The 20,315-nt window shown below is 32.3% G+C and overlaps 4 protein-coding genes across 4 annotated transcripts in view; 3 read left to right on the forward strand and 1 right to left on the reverse strand.

The window, feature by feature from the left end:
- Positions 1 to 6,451: 6,451 nt before the first annotated feature.
- Positions 6,452 to 7,333, reverse strand: LOTGIDRAFT_163222 (hypothetical protein; the record flags this gene model as incomplete). Its single annotated transcript, XM_009059283.1, has 2 exons — positions 6,452 to 6,841; positions 7,301 to 7,333. The coding sequence occupies 2 exons, from the start codon at positions 7,331 to 7,333 to the stop codon at positions 6,452 to 6,454; spliced, it is 423 nt and encodes a 140-aa protein (XP_009057531.1).
- Positions 7,334 to 9,293: 1,960 nt separating this feature from the next.
- LOTGIDRAFT_163223 (hypothetical protein) lies at positions 9,294 to 9,891 on the forward strand (the record flags this gene model as incomplete). Its single annotated transcript, XM_009059284.1, has 2 exons — positions 9,294 to 9,645; positions 9,800 to 9,891. The coding sequence occupies 2 exons, from the start codon at positions 9,294 to 9,296 to the stop codon at positions 9,889 to 9,891; spliced, it is 444 nt and encodes a 147-aa protein (XP_009057532.1).
- A 3,998-nt stretch (positions 9,892 to 13,889) lies between these two features.
- Positions 13,890 to 14,570, forward strand: LOTGIDRAFT_163224 (hypothetical protein; the record flags this gene model as incomplete). The annotated part of the gene is made up of 3 exons (XM_009059285.1): positions 13,890 to 14,049; positions 14,193 to 14,399; positions 14,452 to 14,570. The coding sequence occupies 3 exons, from the start codon at positions 13,890 to 13,892 to the stop codon at positions 14,568 to 14,570; spliced, it is 486 nt and encodes a 161-aa protein (XP_009057533.1).
- A 3,776-nt stretch (positions 14,571 to 18,346) lies between these two features.
- LOTGIDRAFT_163225 (hypothetical protein) overlaps positions 18,347 to 20,315 on the forward strand; it is a gene marked incomplete at both ends in the record, with an annotated part of 4,379 nt that continues 2,410 nt past the window's right edge. Inside the window, one exon of the mRNA XM_009059286.1 lies at positions 18,347 to 18,592. Within this exon, the coding sequence (XP_009057534.1) occupies positions 18,347 to 18,592 (246 nt within the window). The remainder of the gene's footprint in view (positions 18,593 to 20,315) is intronic.

The raw sequence follows: 20,315 nt of genomic DNA on the forward strand, positions 1-20,315 counted from the left end.
TTCTACATTGAAATCAACTTGACTCTTATTTCTCAATATCAATTTCATTTAGTTCAGATTCAAATTACCTTCGAATTCAATATTGTTTCTACCATTAGCACTTCCTCCATATTCGTTAATGGTAATCGTTAATGGCTACGTATTCGTAGCTTCCTGGTAGTAAACTTATGGTTTTAAATGTAACTCCATTATCACTTGATATTTTTATTTGGTTATTTTTTTCGTTGATATTTCTAATGGAATTGTAAACAGAGAAATACTTTAATCCCAATTCATATTCTTGATTGCGATCGAGTTCATACTCATAATCGAGAGACAATTTAATGTCTGATTTATTTGAGGTGATAACAATTAGTTGTTCTTTATTTGACATTTTGAATGACGCTTTTATAATCATTTTTATCTATGATACCTTCCTCTAGGAGTCTATTTAATATACAATTTACTTCATTATAATGTCTGTGTGATCGATGACCTTCCTTCATTGCCGCTAATATTATTGTCTGATCTGGCTTGGCACGGACAGTATTAGATTTCGGGGAAGGGAGGGTTTGATTCTCCCAAATGTACAGGCCTAGGGTGGAGCAGACACTTTATTTAGAAATTAGGATTAAGGGTCTTGATATTGGGTTTTCTTCTGTTCTTATTCTGATCTGAAATTAGAAAACAATAACTCGCCCGATGGGCGAGAAGTATAATATCTGTTATGTACTGATTGTTTTTAGTTTACTATGAACAATATTATCATTTAAGTTCTTGAATATGCAACTATCATTTTCTGCTTATAGACATGAGGGAATTTCTCTTGAAGGCTCTTATAGTTGCTCGATTGCTGGTTGTATTGAACGGGACAACAATGGATGCTATGCCTACATTATGATGAATATTAAGTCCTATAGGTCTTGCTGTATTCAATGTCTCAATCCAATGCGCTTCAATAGATTGGCGGAATTTGGTAGTTTCATCTTCGGGCAAGTCGACCTCTATACGCCCAATTGGGATTAGGGTGAGATCGTCTATTGAATGGTCGTCGAGGTTGAAATGATTAGAAACAGGCTTGTCTTTCTTTAATTTGATGTCCGACCTATGAGCATTAAAAAGAGTTCGTAAATTATTCTTAGTTTCTCCTACATATTGTTTGGGCATTTCTTGCATGAAATTAAATATATTAAATTCGAATGTTCACATGTTAGATGTTCCTGGATCGGGTATCTTTTATTCGTAGAGTTGCTTACAAAATAATGAGTTTCTGATTTAAAGGGCCATGTTTTGCATCTACTGGACAAACATGGAGCACTTCTAAACCTCTAGGTACTTCGGCATAAAGTCTGTTTTTAGCTTCTATCTGTGCTAAGGTCGAATTGTTTATGTTTCGTAAAAATCGTTTAGAGTACCCACGCTCTTTCAGTTTTGAGAAAACAATCGTACAGGCTTGGTTGAAATCAGAAGATCTTGTACAAATTCGATGAAATCGTAAAACCTGTGACTTAATTATACCAGTAAAGGTATGTTTTGGGTGACAGGAGCTCTTGTGCAAGAGTTGATGAGTATCAGTTTCTTTGAAATACACTTTAATATCCAGTTTATTTGTTTCTGCTATGGAATCTCCCTTAAAGACAGCGGTATCGAGAAAATCTATGCTTTTGTCACTCACGTTTGCGGTTTGTTTGATAGAATAGTGGTTGTTGAGAATTTCAGAGAATTCCCAAAACTGTTCGATAGAATAAGGCCAAACCATAAAAATGTCATCCAAAAAGCGTCCGTAAAAAAGTGGGTCAAATGGACAGAGGGGCAACAATAAACATTGTTCTAGCACCACGTGGGGGGGGGGGCGGGGTCGAAAACAGTATGTGCAGCTAAGATTTTGTTGAAATCGTTCAATGGTTGGTCGGAGATAATTTAAGTTAGCTATCTTTGGTGTGGGAATAAACATTAGTCCACGGTCCAAGATTGAATGCTGAAGGGGTGTGAGAATTTTGCGTCTCAAGTTAACTACAGTTTGGCCTAGCGGCGGCCTCTCAGTATTTTTATCCCCAGTTATTAGTTCAAAGACTTACTCGATGCTTGAAGCTGGTGTATCCAAAACAAATAATTGCTGTTTCTGGAGACCAATGAAGATTATCAACTGGTCCGAATTCTTCTTCGTAGGGTGGTAAGATTGTTGCGCTGTTGATACTAGACTCCATCATCATGTTGTTGAGGGTTGCTGAGGTTCTGTTGTGCTTTCTTCGAGATTTTAATTGAAATGGGTATACATGTGAAGAGGATCTTTATTGAAAAAACCTCCATCAACCAAATTACAATGAATGTTGATGATATCGATGTCGTTCTCAATATTTACTTTAGTGTAGATTTGCTTTACAATTTCTTATCAGAACCAAATAATTCATATTATTGAGTTTTCCACATTGAAACCTACTTTATGTTTGTCTCTTAAAACTAGTTTTATTTTGTTCAGATTTAAATTACCTTCGAATTCAATATTGGGTTTTCCTTTGTGGCTTCCAACGTATTCAGATGTAAAATCGTTGATGGAAACATACTCATAACTTCCTGGTGCTATTGTTGATAATTTAAATGTTCTTCCATTGTGTTTTGAAATTTCCAATTGGTTGTTGTTTTTATTGACATTTCTTATTGAATTATAAAGTGAAAAATATTTTAGTCCCAATTTTTTTTTTATTAGAAACAAGTTCACAACTTAAGGTTACTCTTATTTTCGAGGATTAAGATGTTATTAAAAAAAATTTTTCGTTCATTTTAATAATCATTATTTAATTCGACAAGTCAAAAACAATTTTTATAATAATCTTTTTTAAAATGGCGTGGATTTCATTAAAATAAGATTGATGTCCATGTTTTATTGCTTAAACAATTATATTAAGTCGGTTAGGTAATTGTTCAGGATGATCGGACAAAAACATTATACCTTTTCCAGTGGTACTTTCTCCTACAAAATCATCGAAGTCGTCTATTTCTCTTATGATCGAACTATCTTGACCATAATCTTCCGTTTCGTGTATTTCTTCTTGTGTGATTCGATCACCATTTTCATTCATAACTTTTATATGTCGGTCAACTTCTTTCAATCTATTTTCTCAGTGCCTGACGTTTAAGTTATAAGTAGAATTGGCATTGAAACATCCCCATCATTCATTAAATCTTTTAATCCTTCTGTTTATGTGTATATAGAGGGTTTTGTATCGACTCTAAATATGAAGGTTTTTTTTACCAAATATTATTCTAAAGCGAGTACACATTAGGCCCTCATCATACTCTTTGGTAAATCTGAAAAATGACGTTAAATGTTCTCGTGATAAATTGATTTGCAGGATGATCTTCTATTTCTAGTAAGGGATGTGAAACACCATCAGGCGGGACTACTAATGTATGTTGTATCTCTTGTTGTTTTAATTTAGGACTAAATAAAGTTGATAAATTTTCATCCAATCCCATCTGTGATAATCTTTCATCTTCAATTTTAGATTTCATTTGATTTTTAGTTTTCATATATTATTTATTTCTTTTAAATATTTTATTCCAATCAGTTTTCTACGTTTCACATCTCACAAATATTTGTCATAACGTTTTGTCCTGCTGGTTTTCTTGTATTAATAAACACATAACCATGGTCGTCAGGATTGAAACAAATTGTGGAAATCTGTCTGAATGTTTGAATTTTGAAGTCATTTTATAATAATTAAGTTTTAGTGGGGGTTTAGTAGAACACCGTCTCCTTGTCGATATTTTGAAAGAAATAAACCATCACCACTGCGAATGTCCTTTCCTTCTTGATTTTCATATATGTATCTTTTGCCGTTATAAGTAATTGTTTTAGGTTTACCATTTTTCTATCCATATATTTATGATATGACGAGACTCTGCTAGTAACAAACAATACCCAACCATTTCTCCTGCTGTCTTTTCAATATATATGGACAGCTAAACACCCGTTTTGAACATATCTTCTTTGTGGGCAAAGAGATCAAAGGAAAATATTTGATAATTTAAAACAAAATCCACTGAACTAGATTTCCAAACAACTCGCTCATAATTTTATAAATTGTATATAATTCGTTAAAATCTTTAGTACCAGGATCAATTGTTAAAGGTTATCTTGGAAAAATTTCGTTATTCATTCTTACTTGAACTCTTTTTATTTTAGGATCTCGAAAGTTGTAACCGGTTATTCTAAAAAGGTTATTATTGTTTTCTTGCAAATCCGAAAGAGTTTTGAAACCAAGTAATAAATATGTTGCTGGTTTTGTAGTGTTTGTTTGCCATGTGTAATTCTCACCTGTGATTATTATCGACCCAATGTGTTTCTTCTTAAAAATGTTATATCAATATCTTTTGTCAAACTATTAAGTAGTCTTATTTCTACTTCAATTGTTGGGGTTATAACTGGAACATATAATTGAATATTTGTTATTTCCAAAAAATATTCTATCATTATTTATTGTTCTTTGAAGATGGAATTTGAAAGGAAGACCAATGTAAAACAATTTAGGTCCGAGTAAACCAAAAAGTTCCATAACTTGTCTGTTCTAGCATTTAATATTTTCAAATTTTGAGACATTGATTAAATTTCTAATTGCAGTTTTAATTGTTCCTTCGTTGGCATCACGCACCATGTCTTCCATCTAATGAAGGGATTATTGGATTCTGATTAAGTTATTTTGATAGTTCACGATGTCAAATTGTGTTTCTGTGTAGTTATAGTGTGATTCTAATCTTATTCATCCACAATCTACGATCCTAATGAATTGAAAGAAGACGTTTGAGATGAATTAGGAAGAGGAGTATATATTTACATAGATGAATTTGTGATACACTAGGATCTTTTTCTTCGATTTCCAACATATAACATTGATAAAGATAAATCTTAAAAAATTACTAATCTATTTACTTTTTCTTGAACATTTCAGTCAGATTTATTTTAGATTTCTTACAATTTGAACTAGATGGTATATTAAACTCCTATATTCCTTCTTGTTCTTTTTAGATGTAACCAAATTTTATATTTGATCATTGATCAGTGAAGGGGAGAAAATAGATTATGGTAGAGATTTAACAAGACAGGTGTGTGGACAACTATCATTTTCTGTTTATAGGGAAATTTCTCTTGAAGGCTCTTATAGTGGGCATGAACTATCGTGCTTGCTCGATTGCTGGTTGTATTGAATGGGACAACAAAGGGTGCTATGCCTACATTATGGTGAATATTTAGTCCTATAGGTCTTGCTGTATTCAATGTCTCAATTCAATGCTTCCCTAGATTGACGGAATTTGGTAGTTTCATCTTCGGGCAAGTCAATTTCTATGCGTTCAATTGGGATTAGGGTGAGATCGTCTATTGAATGGTCGTCGAGGTGGAAATGAAATTAGATTGTCTTTCTTTAATTTGATGTCCGACTTATGAGCATTAAAACGAGTTCGTAAATTATTCTTAGTTAAATATATTACATTCGAATGTTCACGTGTTAGATGTTCCTGGATCGGGTACCTTTTATTCGTAGAGTTTCTTACAAAATAATGAGTTTCTGATTTAAAGAGACATGTTTTGCATCTACTGGACAAACATGGAGCACTTCTTAAACCTGGAGGTACTTCAAGTCTGTTTAAGAGTTCTGCATAAATATAACCTGACATGCACTAGTTACCAATTACATGATGGTCGAGTGCGTTGAATCGAATCAATGGAGCATCATGTTTGTTATTCTTGAGGGTTTAGGACATTTTCTGGGAGGTCTACTAGGCATGCAAACAGCAAGTGATTGCCAAGCAGGATACGCACACTTCCCTGAAAAATTTTCAGTGTGTCAAGGGCGGCCACCAATCTGTATCAAATCATACCAAAAATCTAACTTGTCATCAAATTCGAATTTGACCAAGATCTGATTGTTATAGATGACCATACCAAATTTCATTACAATCAGATGAAAACTTTAGTGTCGATTATGTTCATAAACAAATGTTGACGTGATTTTAATACGCAAAGGGCAATACTCAAAAAACGTTTATCGAGAAATTGTCAAATTCGAATTTGACCAAATTCTCATAATTATAAATGATAAGATCTGTAGTCTCTATCGTGATCACAAGCCTATTACGGACGGACAGGGAAGACGACAATATACGGCCACATTATAATGTTGACGTATAAAAATCATTTCTTTGCGAATTTATTTTTTCAGGTCAAAAATTAATGTGACGATTCTGATTTTCCAGTTAAAATGAGTGAATTCGTGGATTTCAATTCGCCATAAAAAAAATGTCCCACAGCGGGATTCTTTGTACTTTCAAATAAACTCAGCTCATCTATTCGGCTACTTGGTTGCCGTTTTAATACAGGGATTTAAATGATGTAAATATCACACAACTGTATAATGTATGGAAATGAACCTGCTTTTTAGTCTGACTTCTTAAAAGAAACTGAATAGTTTATAGCTTATAGAATGCAACAAGTTCGACTATTTGCTGTACTCGGAATCGTGACATGTATTTGCGAACTTTTGGGTCGAACATCGGCTGTTTTTGTTGGTTTCATAAAATGTTTTTCTTTTGAATTTCCAAATCTGATTTTGGTAGGTATTTCATACTTCTGATTTAGCTCTCGATCAGTATGAACAGCACTATCGACAAACGACTTATAACTTCTTGCGGAACGTATGTCCATTTCCGGCGTGAACGTTACGGTGGATCTCCTTACATTTTCGTAGGATAAGGGCGGCGTCTTATGACTTGGTAACATGTTACACCCATCTGTTTCATAGCTTGTTGATAAATCTATTGATTGTCCTTTCCATCGTAACCAATATGTTTTCATAATTCCCCTTCCCTGAAATGAAAAGCAAAATAATTTAATACATTTTTAACAATGAAAATGAAATGAACTAGAGCCACACTTGGCACAGAGTGAGACTTTGCTCCTGTGGTAAATTGAAAGAGACTCTGACAAAATCAACCTTCTGGGTTAACTAGGTCACGTACCAGAACAGTCTAAATTAACGACATTTTCCATGTTTGGAAGATTGTGAAACATGAAGGAAGTAGTTGTCAGACATCAGAAATGAAGGTATCAGCGAATAGCGAAAGTCAATGACCTTTGACAATGTAAATGGTTAGGTCAACAAAAGGTCACGAGATATAACGGCTACAAAAGCGGAAGCTTACGTTGGGCATCAAATATGATATAAATATAGAACCAAGGTCAATGACAAAAATTGAAAAATTCTAAAACCCGTTCCATTTTTTGAACTGTTAAGCTGAAACAACTGAGCTTTTAACAGAAACTGACCAAATGGATGAGGTAATTGTTTGCATAGTCCATTTTTTGAACAAAAGTAGTAATAGAACTTTTAGATTGTAAGCACTCATGTATTTAATTCCAATTCATTCCATTTCCATACATATGAATGCTTATAATCTGAAAGCTCTCACACCCATAATATAAAACATCTACTCTACATTTCATCATCACCTTCAAATAATACACAAAAACTTCGTTTTTGTGCCCCAATTACATATACTTCTATGTTGGCCCCAATCGTTTCTTTGCTCAATAGTTGAATATTTATTAAATATAAAAACTAGAAGTACATTTCTTCATTAAATAAATTCATTTAAAAACAGAATGAGTTTAATTTTAAAACACGAACAACACAAATTCGAAGGAGATGGTTTCTTCTCAGCTCTATCATCTCTCATCCCAAAAGTAGCCAACTTTGTCTCAAACAATAAACCCTTATTTCCTCAGCTGTCCAAGCTCTAGGATCTGTTGCAAAAGCAGGAGTAAATATAAGCGAAGCAGTGAAAAGATCTAACGAGTTGAAAGAATTACAACATATAAGAGAAATGCGACATAAAAGACTAGAAAATAAAAAAGGCGATGGTTTTAAAATAATTGGATAAAAATGTCTATGATAATTGCTCAAACTCCTAAAACTTATTTCGGTTCTGACATTCAAAAATCATTAGGTTCTCTTCCTGGATTTCCATAGGCAAAATACCCCGGAGAAAACATCTGCCCGGTCATAATTACAGTGGTCCAAGGTTAGATCTACGATTAGATCAAAACGATAAACGAAACCCAGGTGAAGAACCCGTCAATAGAGTTGACGCTGCTGCACTTAAACATGGTAGTTTATACAGAAATAAAGACATAACATCCAGACACGAAGCAGACAGACAAATGATAATCGAACATGAAAATATTCTAAATCCAACTTTCAAAGAGAGAATGCAAAGAGCATTGATTATAAAACTGGTAAAAGCAAAGATGAAAATGGGTATGGGAATAGAAGATGAAATACACAAAGAATTTAGAAAAACTAAAAACTTTTGATCTAGATGAAATATGGTCAGCTGATTTAATTCATATGCCAGTTGAAAGAGGATATAAATATTGTTTAACCGTTATAGATTTGTACGCAAGATATACTTGGGTTATTCCTCTCAAAAACAAAACGGTTTATCAGTCAAACACGCATTTGAAACAATAATGAATCAATCTGACAGAGGACCTCAAAAGTTATGGGTAGATAAAGGAAGTTTATTTTATAACAAGAATATGAAATCTCTGTGGTTCGAAATTTACAGCACGCATAACGAGGGTAAGGCTGTAGTTATTGTATGAGAGATGAAATAAATAATTTTAAGGATAAGAAAGGTTAATTTTATGCGATAACAAATATACATACTTCAGACCAAAATGGAGTTCATCACTCTGCTTTATACAAAAACTCTTTAAATAACTTTTATTTCTTCGATACTTTTGGATTAGAACCATCTGAAGAGATAATTCAATCAGTGAAACTGACTAATCAACCAATCAAATGTTCAACATTTCAAATTCAATTACCTGAACAAAAGTTTTGTGGTCAACTTTCACTTTGGGTTTTATATCAATTAAGTTTAAGAAAACAGTTTGAAGAAATAGTAATAAATTTAACTTAATAAAAATGGCGAATAAATTTGGATTAGGTTCTTTACCTAAATAATAAAGCAAAACCTTATTTTGTAGAACAAATTGGAGACACACTTCAAGGTGATTTAGATATGAATAATTTTATCATAACTAATTTAAAGTCTCCTGAAAATGATAATGATGCTATTCACAAGAAATATTTAATGGATCAATTAAATTTAGAAAAACAGTTTGAAGAAATTATAATAAATTTAACTTAATAAAAATGGCGAATAAATTTGGATTAGGTTCTTTACCTAAATAATAAAGCAAAACCTTATTTTGTAGAACAAATTGGAGACACACACTTCAAGGTGATTTAGACATGAATAATTTTACCATAACTAATTTAAAGTCTCCTGAAAATGATAATGATGCTATTCACAAGAAATATTTAATGGATCAATTAAATTTAATTGAAGTAGATAAAGAACATTTAAAAGAAAGAATAGGCGATGTGAAAAGATACTTCAAACGACAAATAAATAATAAAGATTTTATTGATGATACTAAATTACAACAAGAAGTAACAACAACAAATTTTATTGAAGAACAACTTCTAAATGTAGTAGATAAAACTCAATTACAGACTTTAAGTTCATTAATATATAATTTAGATGATAAGATTACAAAACAAAAAATAGATCTTAAACAACTAATAACGAATATTAATCCAGGTATAAGTGAAGATAAATTAACCACATTAGAAACTAAACTTATTGATAATAGTGAAATACAATAGGAAATAGTTGCTATTAATAAACAATTACTTAATGTAGTAGATAAAACTCAATTAACTTAATAAACAAATAATAGATAATATTATTCCAGGTATGAATGAAGATGAATTAGCCGCATTAGAAACTAAACTTAATGATAATAGTGAAATAGTCGCTATTCAAAAAGTCAATTACAAAATTTAAAATCATTAATATCTAATTTAGATGATAAGGTTATAAAACAAAAAATAGATCTTAAACAATTAATAGGTAATATTAATCCAGGTGCAAGTGAAGATAAATTAAAGTAGAAACCAAACTCAATGATAACAGTGAAATAGATGCTATTAAACAACAACTTCTAAATGTAGCAGATAAAACTTTACAAACTTGAACTTCATTAATATCTAAATTAGATGATAAGATAACAAAACAAATAATAGATCTTAAACAATTAATAGATAATATTAATCCAGGTATAAGTGAAGATAAATGGCAACAGGCAACTGAATTACAAAAAGAACTAACAAATATTAAACAACAGATACAAAATATTGGTTATAGCGCAATCAACAACAGAGATTAATATTAATATAATAAAATAATATTAATAATGAAGTTTAAAAACAGGAAAAAAATATAGCCGCATTAGAAAACAAACTCATGGAAAATAAGAAATCATATTATTTCAATCTTCCAGTTTTGAGTGTGATAAATACTGAGCGTATTCCTACACGTGAAACAACATATCAATTGGAAGGATATGGATTTATATTAAAAATAAAAGTATTTTCATATATAAGTGAAAACGTTAAAAACATATTTGATGATTCAGGAAACTTTATTTTCCGAGGTAAGGCTCTAATTGAAATTCTTTTTCCTGTAAAAGTCGATTCAATCTTCTTCTCTCATCCATCTCACTATTTTAACGCTCGTAAGATATTTCGAATTCATCAAAGATGGTAAATAAAGATTTGGAAGTTAACGATGAAAACAACAAGCCTAATCATATGTATGAAATTAAAACAAATTGAAAATATATAGACACCTTTAGAATGTCAATAATACCAGACAATGACAACGATATTATTTCAATACGTGATTTTGATATGATATTAGAGACGGAAAACTCACCATCGATGAACATCATAAGAAATCCAACTCCACAAAAAGCACACACAATAAAGAGTTATACGTTTTAAGAACATCAGACTTTGAATATGTAAAACTATATTTTGTTAATACTAGTTTTTCATTCCCACAAAGATACTATCCTGATTTATTGATATTAAATTGATATTCACAAATGTCAACGAGGTAAAGAATTTATAATATTTTCATCAATAATTGAACGTTATCAATAAAGAAGTTGGTGGTATATATACTTGTAGATGTATTATAGTTAATTGCGAGAGCGGGGATATTCAAAACGATATCTCCGCAGCATTAAAAGCAAAACTCTTTCAGAAATTGAGAATCGGAACACAATCCTCATTCCGGTAAACTCTGATCAATCTTGCGGATCACGGCCGTGCAGATCTACAAGATGTAGAACCTGCGAGCATATTTTAACAACCAATTCTTTCTCTAATAAGCATAACGGTAAACAATTCCCTATTAACCGTGAGCTTTCTTGTACCAGCACAAATATCATTTACCCAATTTCATGCCACAAATGTCATTTACAATACATAGGCGAAACTAAAAACTCTTTGAGAGAAAGAATTAACGGCCATCATTTCGACATCTCCCATCATCTGGATAAACCTAATGGGAACCATTTCAACTCTCTCACCATTCCCTCGCAGATATGAAGGTGGTGCCCGTTGAAAAGGTCATCGCAGAAGAAGACACCAACCCTAAAAGTTCAAGACTATACAGGGAGAGTTTTTGGATGAATCAACTTTAAACTATTTCACCCTGTGGACTACATATACAGTTTGATAATTTTGATAATAGATAATTTAAAAACATATATGTCAATTGAACTTAATGATGATGAAACATTAATTTTCAAATATTATCAAGATTATTTTAAAATTTTAAATATTTAAAGAAAAATTGAAATAGATGCAGAGATAATCAAGATGGAAACTCAAACAAAATATGCATCTTATTGGTTTCAATGCTAAATCTTTTCACTCAATCTTTTCTAAAATGGATTTAGAATCTGATGCTTCTGATTGGTATTTTACAGGAAGACTCCTTTTACGTAAAGACAATTTTAAAGAAATTAAAAGATCAAAAGTTGGAAGAGGAACTGAACTACTTAAAAAGATAAATGAATATATAGGTAAAAATTGTTACATAGCAACAGACGGTAACTGTTTTATCAAATGTGTAAATTATGTTTTAAACAAAGATTTAACAAATGAATTTCAAATTTTAATCAATGGTTTCTCAAAAGCAAATAGAAAAGGAGTGATGACATCTGCTAGAATTAATGAATTCAATAAGAAAGTGATACTTCATTTCAAATTTATACTCATAATAGTAGAAATTTGCGCCTCACAATTGTAAAAGAGGAATTAGATGGGGTTTTATATTTACACAACTCACATTTCTGTCTTATAAGAAGAAACAAAAAAAAGTGTGGGTATTAATGAAATAGAAGATAATTATGAACAAGTGTGGAAAACGTGTAGAGACGATAACGCAGTAACACAGGTTTCACCACTGAAACTTAACGTGTTTTCAAGTATAAGTGATGGTGGGTTATTTGCTTGGGATTGTGAAACATATTCAGAAAGTGAAACGCGTAAAGCAATTCCTTATGCGTGTACATTAATTAATTTAGAAAAACTAAGAAAAATGTTAGACAGAATAAAAAATATCTTTCCAAATCTGAATCCCACTGATAATGTTCCAGAAGAATTTTATGATAAACTAATGAATATAGTAGAAATATTTGTAGGTACAGATTGTATAGATCAAATGTTGAAATATTTAGGTCAATATGATAGAAAGAGATTAATATTAATTTCTCATAACGGTAGCGGTTTTGATAACTGGATCGTGCTTAAAAATATAAAAAAAACTAACGCAATGCCCAGTTAAAGCACACAGAGCAATTCTATCTTTACCTTTATCTAATCCATACACAGTTGAAGATTTACAAATGGAAAAGACAGAAAGAAATAACAGGTAATAATAATTATTTACAACATATTAATTTCACATGTTCCTATCAACATGAAACATCTAGTTTAGCGGCCTGGGGTAATTTATCTAATCTACCAATGAATTTGAGAAAGACCATGGATGTTGACATTGCTAAATACACCAAAGATAACTGGGAATCTTTAAGACATAAATGGGAACCATATGCAAAAAGGGATACCCTATGTCTTGGAGCTTGTTTGATAAAATATAACCAAGTCACGGAAGAAGTTGTAAACCAAAATATGTCCAATAATCTAACGGCTCAAGCTTTATCTTGTAAGGGTTGGTATTATTTGTATCATAACGATAAAGAAATGGTTGAAGAAGAATGGTATGAAACTACTAGAATGGTTCCGAAACATTTTATAAGACATTATATCAGACGATTTAATATTATTTTAGGGGGTGGGGTCATTTGGGGGCGTCTGGCAGGGGTTTTCCACCACAGAAAATGTCTGGCAGTGGTCATTCTTGATACACATGTTAAAGACGAATATTTTACAAAAGGTTTCATGCGGTTAGCTCATGGGCTAACCTAGGTTATTTTAGGGGGTGGGGTCATTTGGGGGCGTCTGGCAGGGGTTTTCCACCACAGAAAATGTCTGGCAGTGGTCATTCTTGATACACATGTTAAAGACGAAGATTTTACAAAAGGTTTCATGCAGTTAGCTCATAAGCTGATCTAGCTCAATTTTCTTGTATCGGATATCATTGTCTGGCGGACACAGTCCACCACTGGAAATGTCTGGCAAAAGTCATTTATAGTATATGGCTATATGCTGACCACTTTGGTACTAGTTTCTATTAGTTATTTGACAAGCTGAACTAGCCTATCTTAATGGTACTCTTCTTTGACCTCTCCTGGCCACACCCACCAATGCATGCCCGGCAGACGTCCATTTCCTTTAAAGGGAATGTCCATGGAGAATAGTGATACATATAAGAATTGGTTAGTTTTTCAGCTAGGCTGACCCCTCTGGGCTCCTGCTATATAAGGAGGAAGAGTTTCAGCAAATAGAAAATCATTTGAAACGACCAAAATGGATGAAATTTGTAATGTATTAAAGGAATTTATACGAAGTGATATTTCACAAAGTGAAACAAGAAGTGATACACGAAGTGATATATCACAAAGTGATACACGAAGTGATATATCACAAAGTGATACACGAAATGATACACGAAGTGATATTTCACAAAGTGAAACACGAAGTGATAACATAATTGGTTTATTGAAAGAATACAGCGCAAGCACAAAAGACAAAACAGAAGTTAATTCAAAACTTAAAAAAAAAACTGCAATAAACTAATGGCATTTGATGCTAACGGTTTGTACGCTTCAGCAATATCAGATTTAGACAGTGAATATCCAAAAGCAGAAAGTGCTAGACCGTTTCTACCAGAAGAAGAAAAAGAATTTGTAAAACCCTTCAATAAACAAAGATTTAGACCTAGAACAGCTATTTTAACAGTGTGGTTTGACTATCCCAAAAACATGTTCTTCCAATTGATACCAGCAAAAGATAAAATCACTTTCACGAATAAAGAAGGTAAACACGAAACTGACACTTAAATCAGGTTTAGAAATGGTTTCTGTTACAGAAGTTTTAACAGCGGTTGATATTCAAGAAATAGTTAAAGCCGGTGGACGAATAATTAGAATATTAGATGGTATAGTATACAAAGAAAATTTTAAAACCCATATAGAGATTATATTTTAATTTTAAGAGATCTTAGAAATAAATATAAACGAGGAGGTAATATTGTGGGTAGTAATTGCATGACATTATTAGGTACTTCCCTGTTTGGTAAATCTATTCAGAAGGATAGAACCACGAGTAATCATTTATGGAATGAAGTAACTTTACAGGCTAACTTCGACTCACATATTAAAAACTATGAGAAAATAAATGATGCTCAATATTTCGTTGAAATAGAAATTGAAGAAAAAGAGATTACTGCTGATTACACGACTAACACCTAGTCATTTGGGATCATTCGTTTTATCTCACAGTAAAAAAAAATAATGAATAATTTCATTCATGTAATAAATGGATTTTATAAACCTGAAATATACCATACCGATAGTTTATACATTTCATCTAGTAATTGGGACAACTTAAATCAAGCTGGGTTGGTATCTGAAAATGAATATTGTAAATGCAAGAATACTTACGGTGATGGTGGAATCATATTTGGTTTATATTTAGATACAATATCATTCTAACTTCTGATGGTGTTTTAAAAGAAAAGAGGTTTTAAAGGGTTATTCTAATGATAAGACAAGTGTAGAAGATTATATTCAGTTAGCAAGCGGACATGATGTGTCGAATGAATTTAATAAAACATGGGAAAAAGTTTCACAAATGGAGTAGTTATTCCAATGGATGATGATAAACAAATGAAAGTTTTTAGAAGTTATTTGAATCTTGTAAAGAGAAAACCACCAAACAGTGAAGGAATTATGTATCCTTATAGTGATAAAAATGAGTATACTTTTGATGAAAACTATGAATTTGATGATTACCTAACTATTCAAGAAGAGAATGAAGAGTGATTAATTACTCAATAAGTTTAGTTCTTTTGTTTTAAATGAAGTTGAATTACAATTTCCTCGTTACCAAAATCAATAAACCTATTTTTACCATCTTTGATTTCCAGATTTATATCTTTAATCATGAACGAATTAAGTGGTAAATATGTTTGAAATGGTTTCTCCATAATTCTATATCCAATCGGTACAGTGAATGTTGGAATACTGTAAATAATCTGACGTTTGTGTTTATTGAAAAATCGACCGTTTATTAAATTACAGTGAATATTAATTCAATATCATTCTCAGACAATTTAATGTCTGATTTATTTGAGGTTATAACGAATAACTGTTCTTTATTTGGCATTTTTCAATGACTATTTTCAATGACATTTTTATAATCTTCTTTTGTGATGATTTTTTTCTCTAGGAGTCTTTTTAATATACAATTTACTTCATTATATTGTCTCATTGATCGATGACCTTCTTTCTTGGCTACTAATATTATTTGTAATCTATTAAGTAATTCCTCGTTGTTATCGGATCAAAACGATATACCTTGTCCAGATGCCACCATATCATCCCGTTAGTCTATTTCTTCTGTGATTGAATGGTCTTCATTATAATCATCTGCTTCGTCATATTGATCATCTTGGTCAATAACTCTTATATATAGATCAACTTCTTTTAATCTTCTTGTTTCGGGTCCCGTCTTTCTTATCATATGTAGAAATTTTGAGTATTCTACTTAATTCTTATAATCGGCAATATCAACATCCCCACCATTCATTAAATCTATTAATCCTTCTGTTAATGTAAATATAAAGTTTTTTGTATCGATTTTGAATTGTGGTGAATTTTATTAAATCGTATTCTAAATCCATTAAACAATAACCCTTCATTATCAACAATTGGTGTAATGCTCTTTGGTAAATCTGGGTTTGGATTTGGAAAATAACGTTTTATATCATCTAATGTCCTAAAAACCACCATATTCAATCGGTTTGGGGTGATCTATATGAGGCTCTATACGAGGCGTGTCTAATTTCTTTTTAATATCCTCTTAAAATTTTAATATTGGTTGAAATAGAGTTTGTAGATTTTCCGTTAATCCAACTTAAGTCTTTATTTTATTCTTAGCTTTGATATATTGTCTGTTTCTTTTTATAATATTATTCCAATCGCCCATTTTTAAAGAAATAAAATTAACATATATCTGTCATAACTCTTTCACCTGCAGTTTTTTTATATTGAGTTTTCTTCTGTTCTTATTCTGATCTGAAATTAGAGAAAATGACTCGCCCGGTGGGCGAGAAGTATAGTATCTGTTATGTACTGATTGTTTTTAGTTTACTATGAACAATATTATCACTTCAGTTCTTTTGAATATATTATGCAACTATCATTTTCTGTTTATAGACATGGGGGAATTTCTCTTGAAGGCTCTTAAAGTGGGCATGAACTATCTTGCTTGCTCGATTGCTGGTTGTATTGAACGGGACAACAAAGGGTGTTATGCTTATATTATGATGAATATTTAGTCCTATAGGTCTTGCTGTACTCAATGTCTCAATCCAATGGACTTCCCTAGATTGACGGAATTTGGTAGTTTCATTTTCGGGCAAGTCAATTTCTATACGCTCAATTGGGATTAGGATGTCTATTGAATGGTCGTCGAAGTTGAAATGATTAGAAACAGGCTTGTCTTTCTTTAATTTGATGTCCGACCTCTGAGCATTAAAACGTGTTCATAAATTATTCTTAGTCTCTCCTACATATTGTTTGGGACATTTCTTGCATGAAATTAAATATATTACATTCGAATGTTCACATGTTAGATGTTCCTGGGTCGGGTACCTTTAATTCGTAGAGTTGCTTACACAATAATGAGTTTCTGATGTAAAAGGGACATGTTTTGCATCTACTGGACAAACATGGAGCACTTCTTAAACCTGGAGGTACTTCGGCATGAAGTCTGTTTTAGCTGCTATCTGTGCTAAGATGGAATTTTTTATTTCAAAGAATTCCCAAAACTGTTCGATAGAATAAGCCCAAACCATTAAAATGTTATCCAAAAAGCGTCCGTAAAAAAAGTGGGTCAAATGGACAGAGGGGCAACACCTCACGTTCCCACTCTGCCATGAAAAGGTTTGCGTACGAAGGGGCGAATCGTTTGCCCATTACTGTCCCTGAAGTTTGTAAATATGTTTTACCATTAAATGTGAAATCGTTTCGACTAAGACAAATCTCTAAAAGCTGTAGAATTGCATCGTCGGGTCTGTTTGGATCTGGGTTTCTATTAAAAGCTTTACGAACTGCCGTTAAACCAGAAGTGTTATCGATATTGGTATACATAGAAGAAACGTCGATGTAAATTAAAATAGCATTAGAGGGAACTCGAAGATTTTTTATTTTATTGACAACATCGGTTGTGTCTGAACCAAAGAAATAATGGGTTGATGCAGGGACTGAGTTTTAAAACAGAAACGTAAAATCACTTGGGTTTGAAATTTACTGTACTCATAACGAGGGAAAGGCTATAGTAATAGAAAGATTTAACAGAACGCTTAAATCAAAACTGTTTAAAAAATTCACACAAGTGGAAATGGTGGATGGTTAGTTACAGCCTAAAAGTCACTCTGCAATTGATCAAGTTTGTACAGTTATTAATTGATAGTTTCTAACCAAATTATGCAGAGAGGTAGAGCAGACAACAAACAATCAGATTATGCGAAGAAAATTGCGAATTCGTCCTAGCAAAACAAGTGAAATTGGATTTCAAATCGATACCACATAACTATCACTGATTTAGAAGGTTCAATAGACCATAACGAATGTAGAGTAGAACAGTTGTTACAATTATACACTTGTGCTTGAAGTGATTAGCTGGTCAATCTATGTTTATAACCAACCTGCCACATACTTACTGTCTTATAAAATAGGTCAGGTAGACAATTCAAAAACATGGCTAGTGAAGCAGGAGGTGAAAGAAAAAGATTGAAAGAAAATTCTACACAATCAGAAGGGGGTCCCCTTATTGACATAACTGAATTTTCTGAAGTGGTTGACAGTTTGAAACAAAAAATGGATTCAATGATGACAAAGGACGACATGAAAGAAATGATGGGGGATATGATAGGTGTGATATATAAACAAGTGAAGGATGCTTTTCAATCTGACTTAAAGGATATAGTTGATAAAACGAATGAGGTGAGAGAGCGTACAAATACAAATTATGAACAGATTAGTAAACTTAAGGGTGAATTGACAACTATGAAGGACAAAATACTGGTATAAAAATGGCCAACAATAATGAACAATATAGCCGCAAAAATAATATAAAAATTCTTAACATTCCGGAAACACAAAACGAAAAAGTGCTAGATAAAGTAACACGTTTAATCGAAGATACAACAGGAACTCAACTCTATCAATACGATATCACTGCAGCCCATAGAATTCCATCAAAATATAAAGACAAGCCCCAGCCTGTAATAGTGAAATTCAGAAACTAGAAAATTAAACGCAATAGCATGATAAATCGTGCAGAATTCTTCAAAAATAATATCAAGGTATTTGATGACTTAACAATCTTAAACGCACATTTAATAAATAGACTGAAAAAGATGGAACTGGTTGAAGGGGCATGGTACTTCAATGGTGCAGTGTATGCTAAATCGGATGGCAAAACGAGGGTAAAAGTGGACATTTTTGATGGAGCGAACGACATTATAAAAGCATTAAATCGCGCTCCGCATGACAAGAAAAATTACAAGAAACCTGTTATAACTACATTATCATAAAACGAAATGAAGTTGGTTCACAAATTAAGGTTAGCTTGAACCATTATTTATAATAACTGTTGTATATATTGCACTTTAGAAAATATTGGACTACAGCGTGGACATACACTAGATTTCGGGGAAGGGAGGGTTTGATTCTCCCAAATGTACAGGCCTAGGGTGAAGCAGACACTTTATTTAGAAATTAGGATTAAGGGTCTTGATATTGGGTTTTCTTCTGTTCTTATTCTGATCTGAAATTAGAAAAAATAACTCGCCCGATGGGCGAGAAGTATAGTATCTGTTATGTACTGATTGTTTTTAGTTTACTATGAACAATATTATCATTTAAGTTCTTATTTTTTGAATATGCAACTATCATTTTCTGCTTATAGACATGGGGGAATTTCTCTTGAAGGCTCTTATAGTGGGCATGAACTATCTTGCTTGCTGGTTGTATTAAACGGGACAACAAAGAGTGCTATGCCTACATTATGATGAATATTTAGTCCTATAGGTCTTGCTGTATTCAATGTCTCAATCCAATGGGCTTCCCTAGATTGACGGAATTTGGTAGTTTCATCTTCGGGCAAGTCAATTTCTATACGCTTAATTGGGATTAGGGCGAGATCGTCTATTGAATGGTCGTCGAGGTTGAAATGATTAGATTTCGGGGAAGGGAGGGTTTGATTCTCCCAAATGTACAGGCCTAGGGTGGAGCAGACACTTTATTTAGAAATTAGGATTAAGGGTCTTGATATTGGGTTTTCTTCTGTTCTTATTCTGATCTGAAATTAGAAAAAATAACTCGCCCGATGGGCGAGAAGTATAGTATCTGTTATGTACTGATTGTTTTTAGTTTACTATGAACAATATTATCATTTAAGTTCTTATTTTTTGAATATGCAACTATCATTTTCTGCTTATAGACATGGGGGAATTTCTCTTGAAGGCTCTTATAGTGGGCATGAACTATCTTGCTTGCTCGATGCTGGTTGTATTAAATGGGACAACAAAGGGTGCTATGCCTACATTATGATGAATATTTAGTCCTATAGGTCTTGCTGTATTCAATGTCTCAATCCAATGGGCCTCCCTAGATTGACGGAATTTGGTAGTTTCATCTTCGGGCAAGTCAATTTCTATACGCT

The sequence above is a fragment of the Lottia gigantea genome, assembly GCF_000327385.1.
Source record: "Lottia gigantea unplaced genomic scaffold LOTGIsca_38, whole genome shotgun sequence".
Classification (NCBI taxonomy): Eukaryota; Metazoa; Mollusca; class Gastropoda; family Lottiidae; genus Lottia; species Lottia gigantea.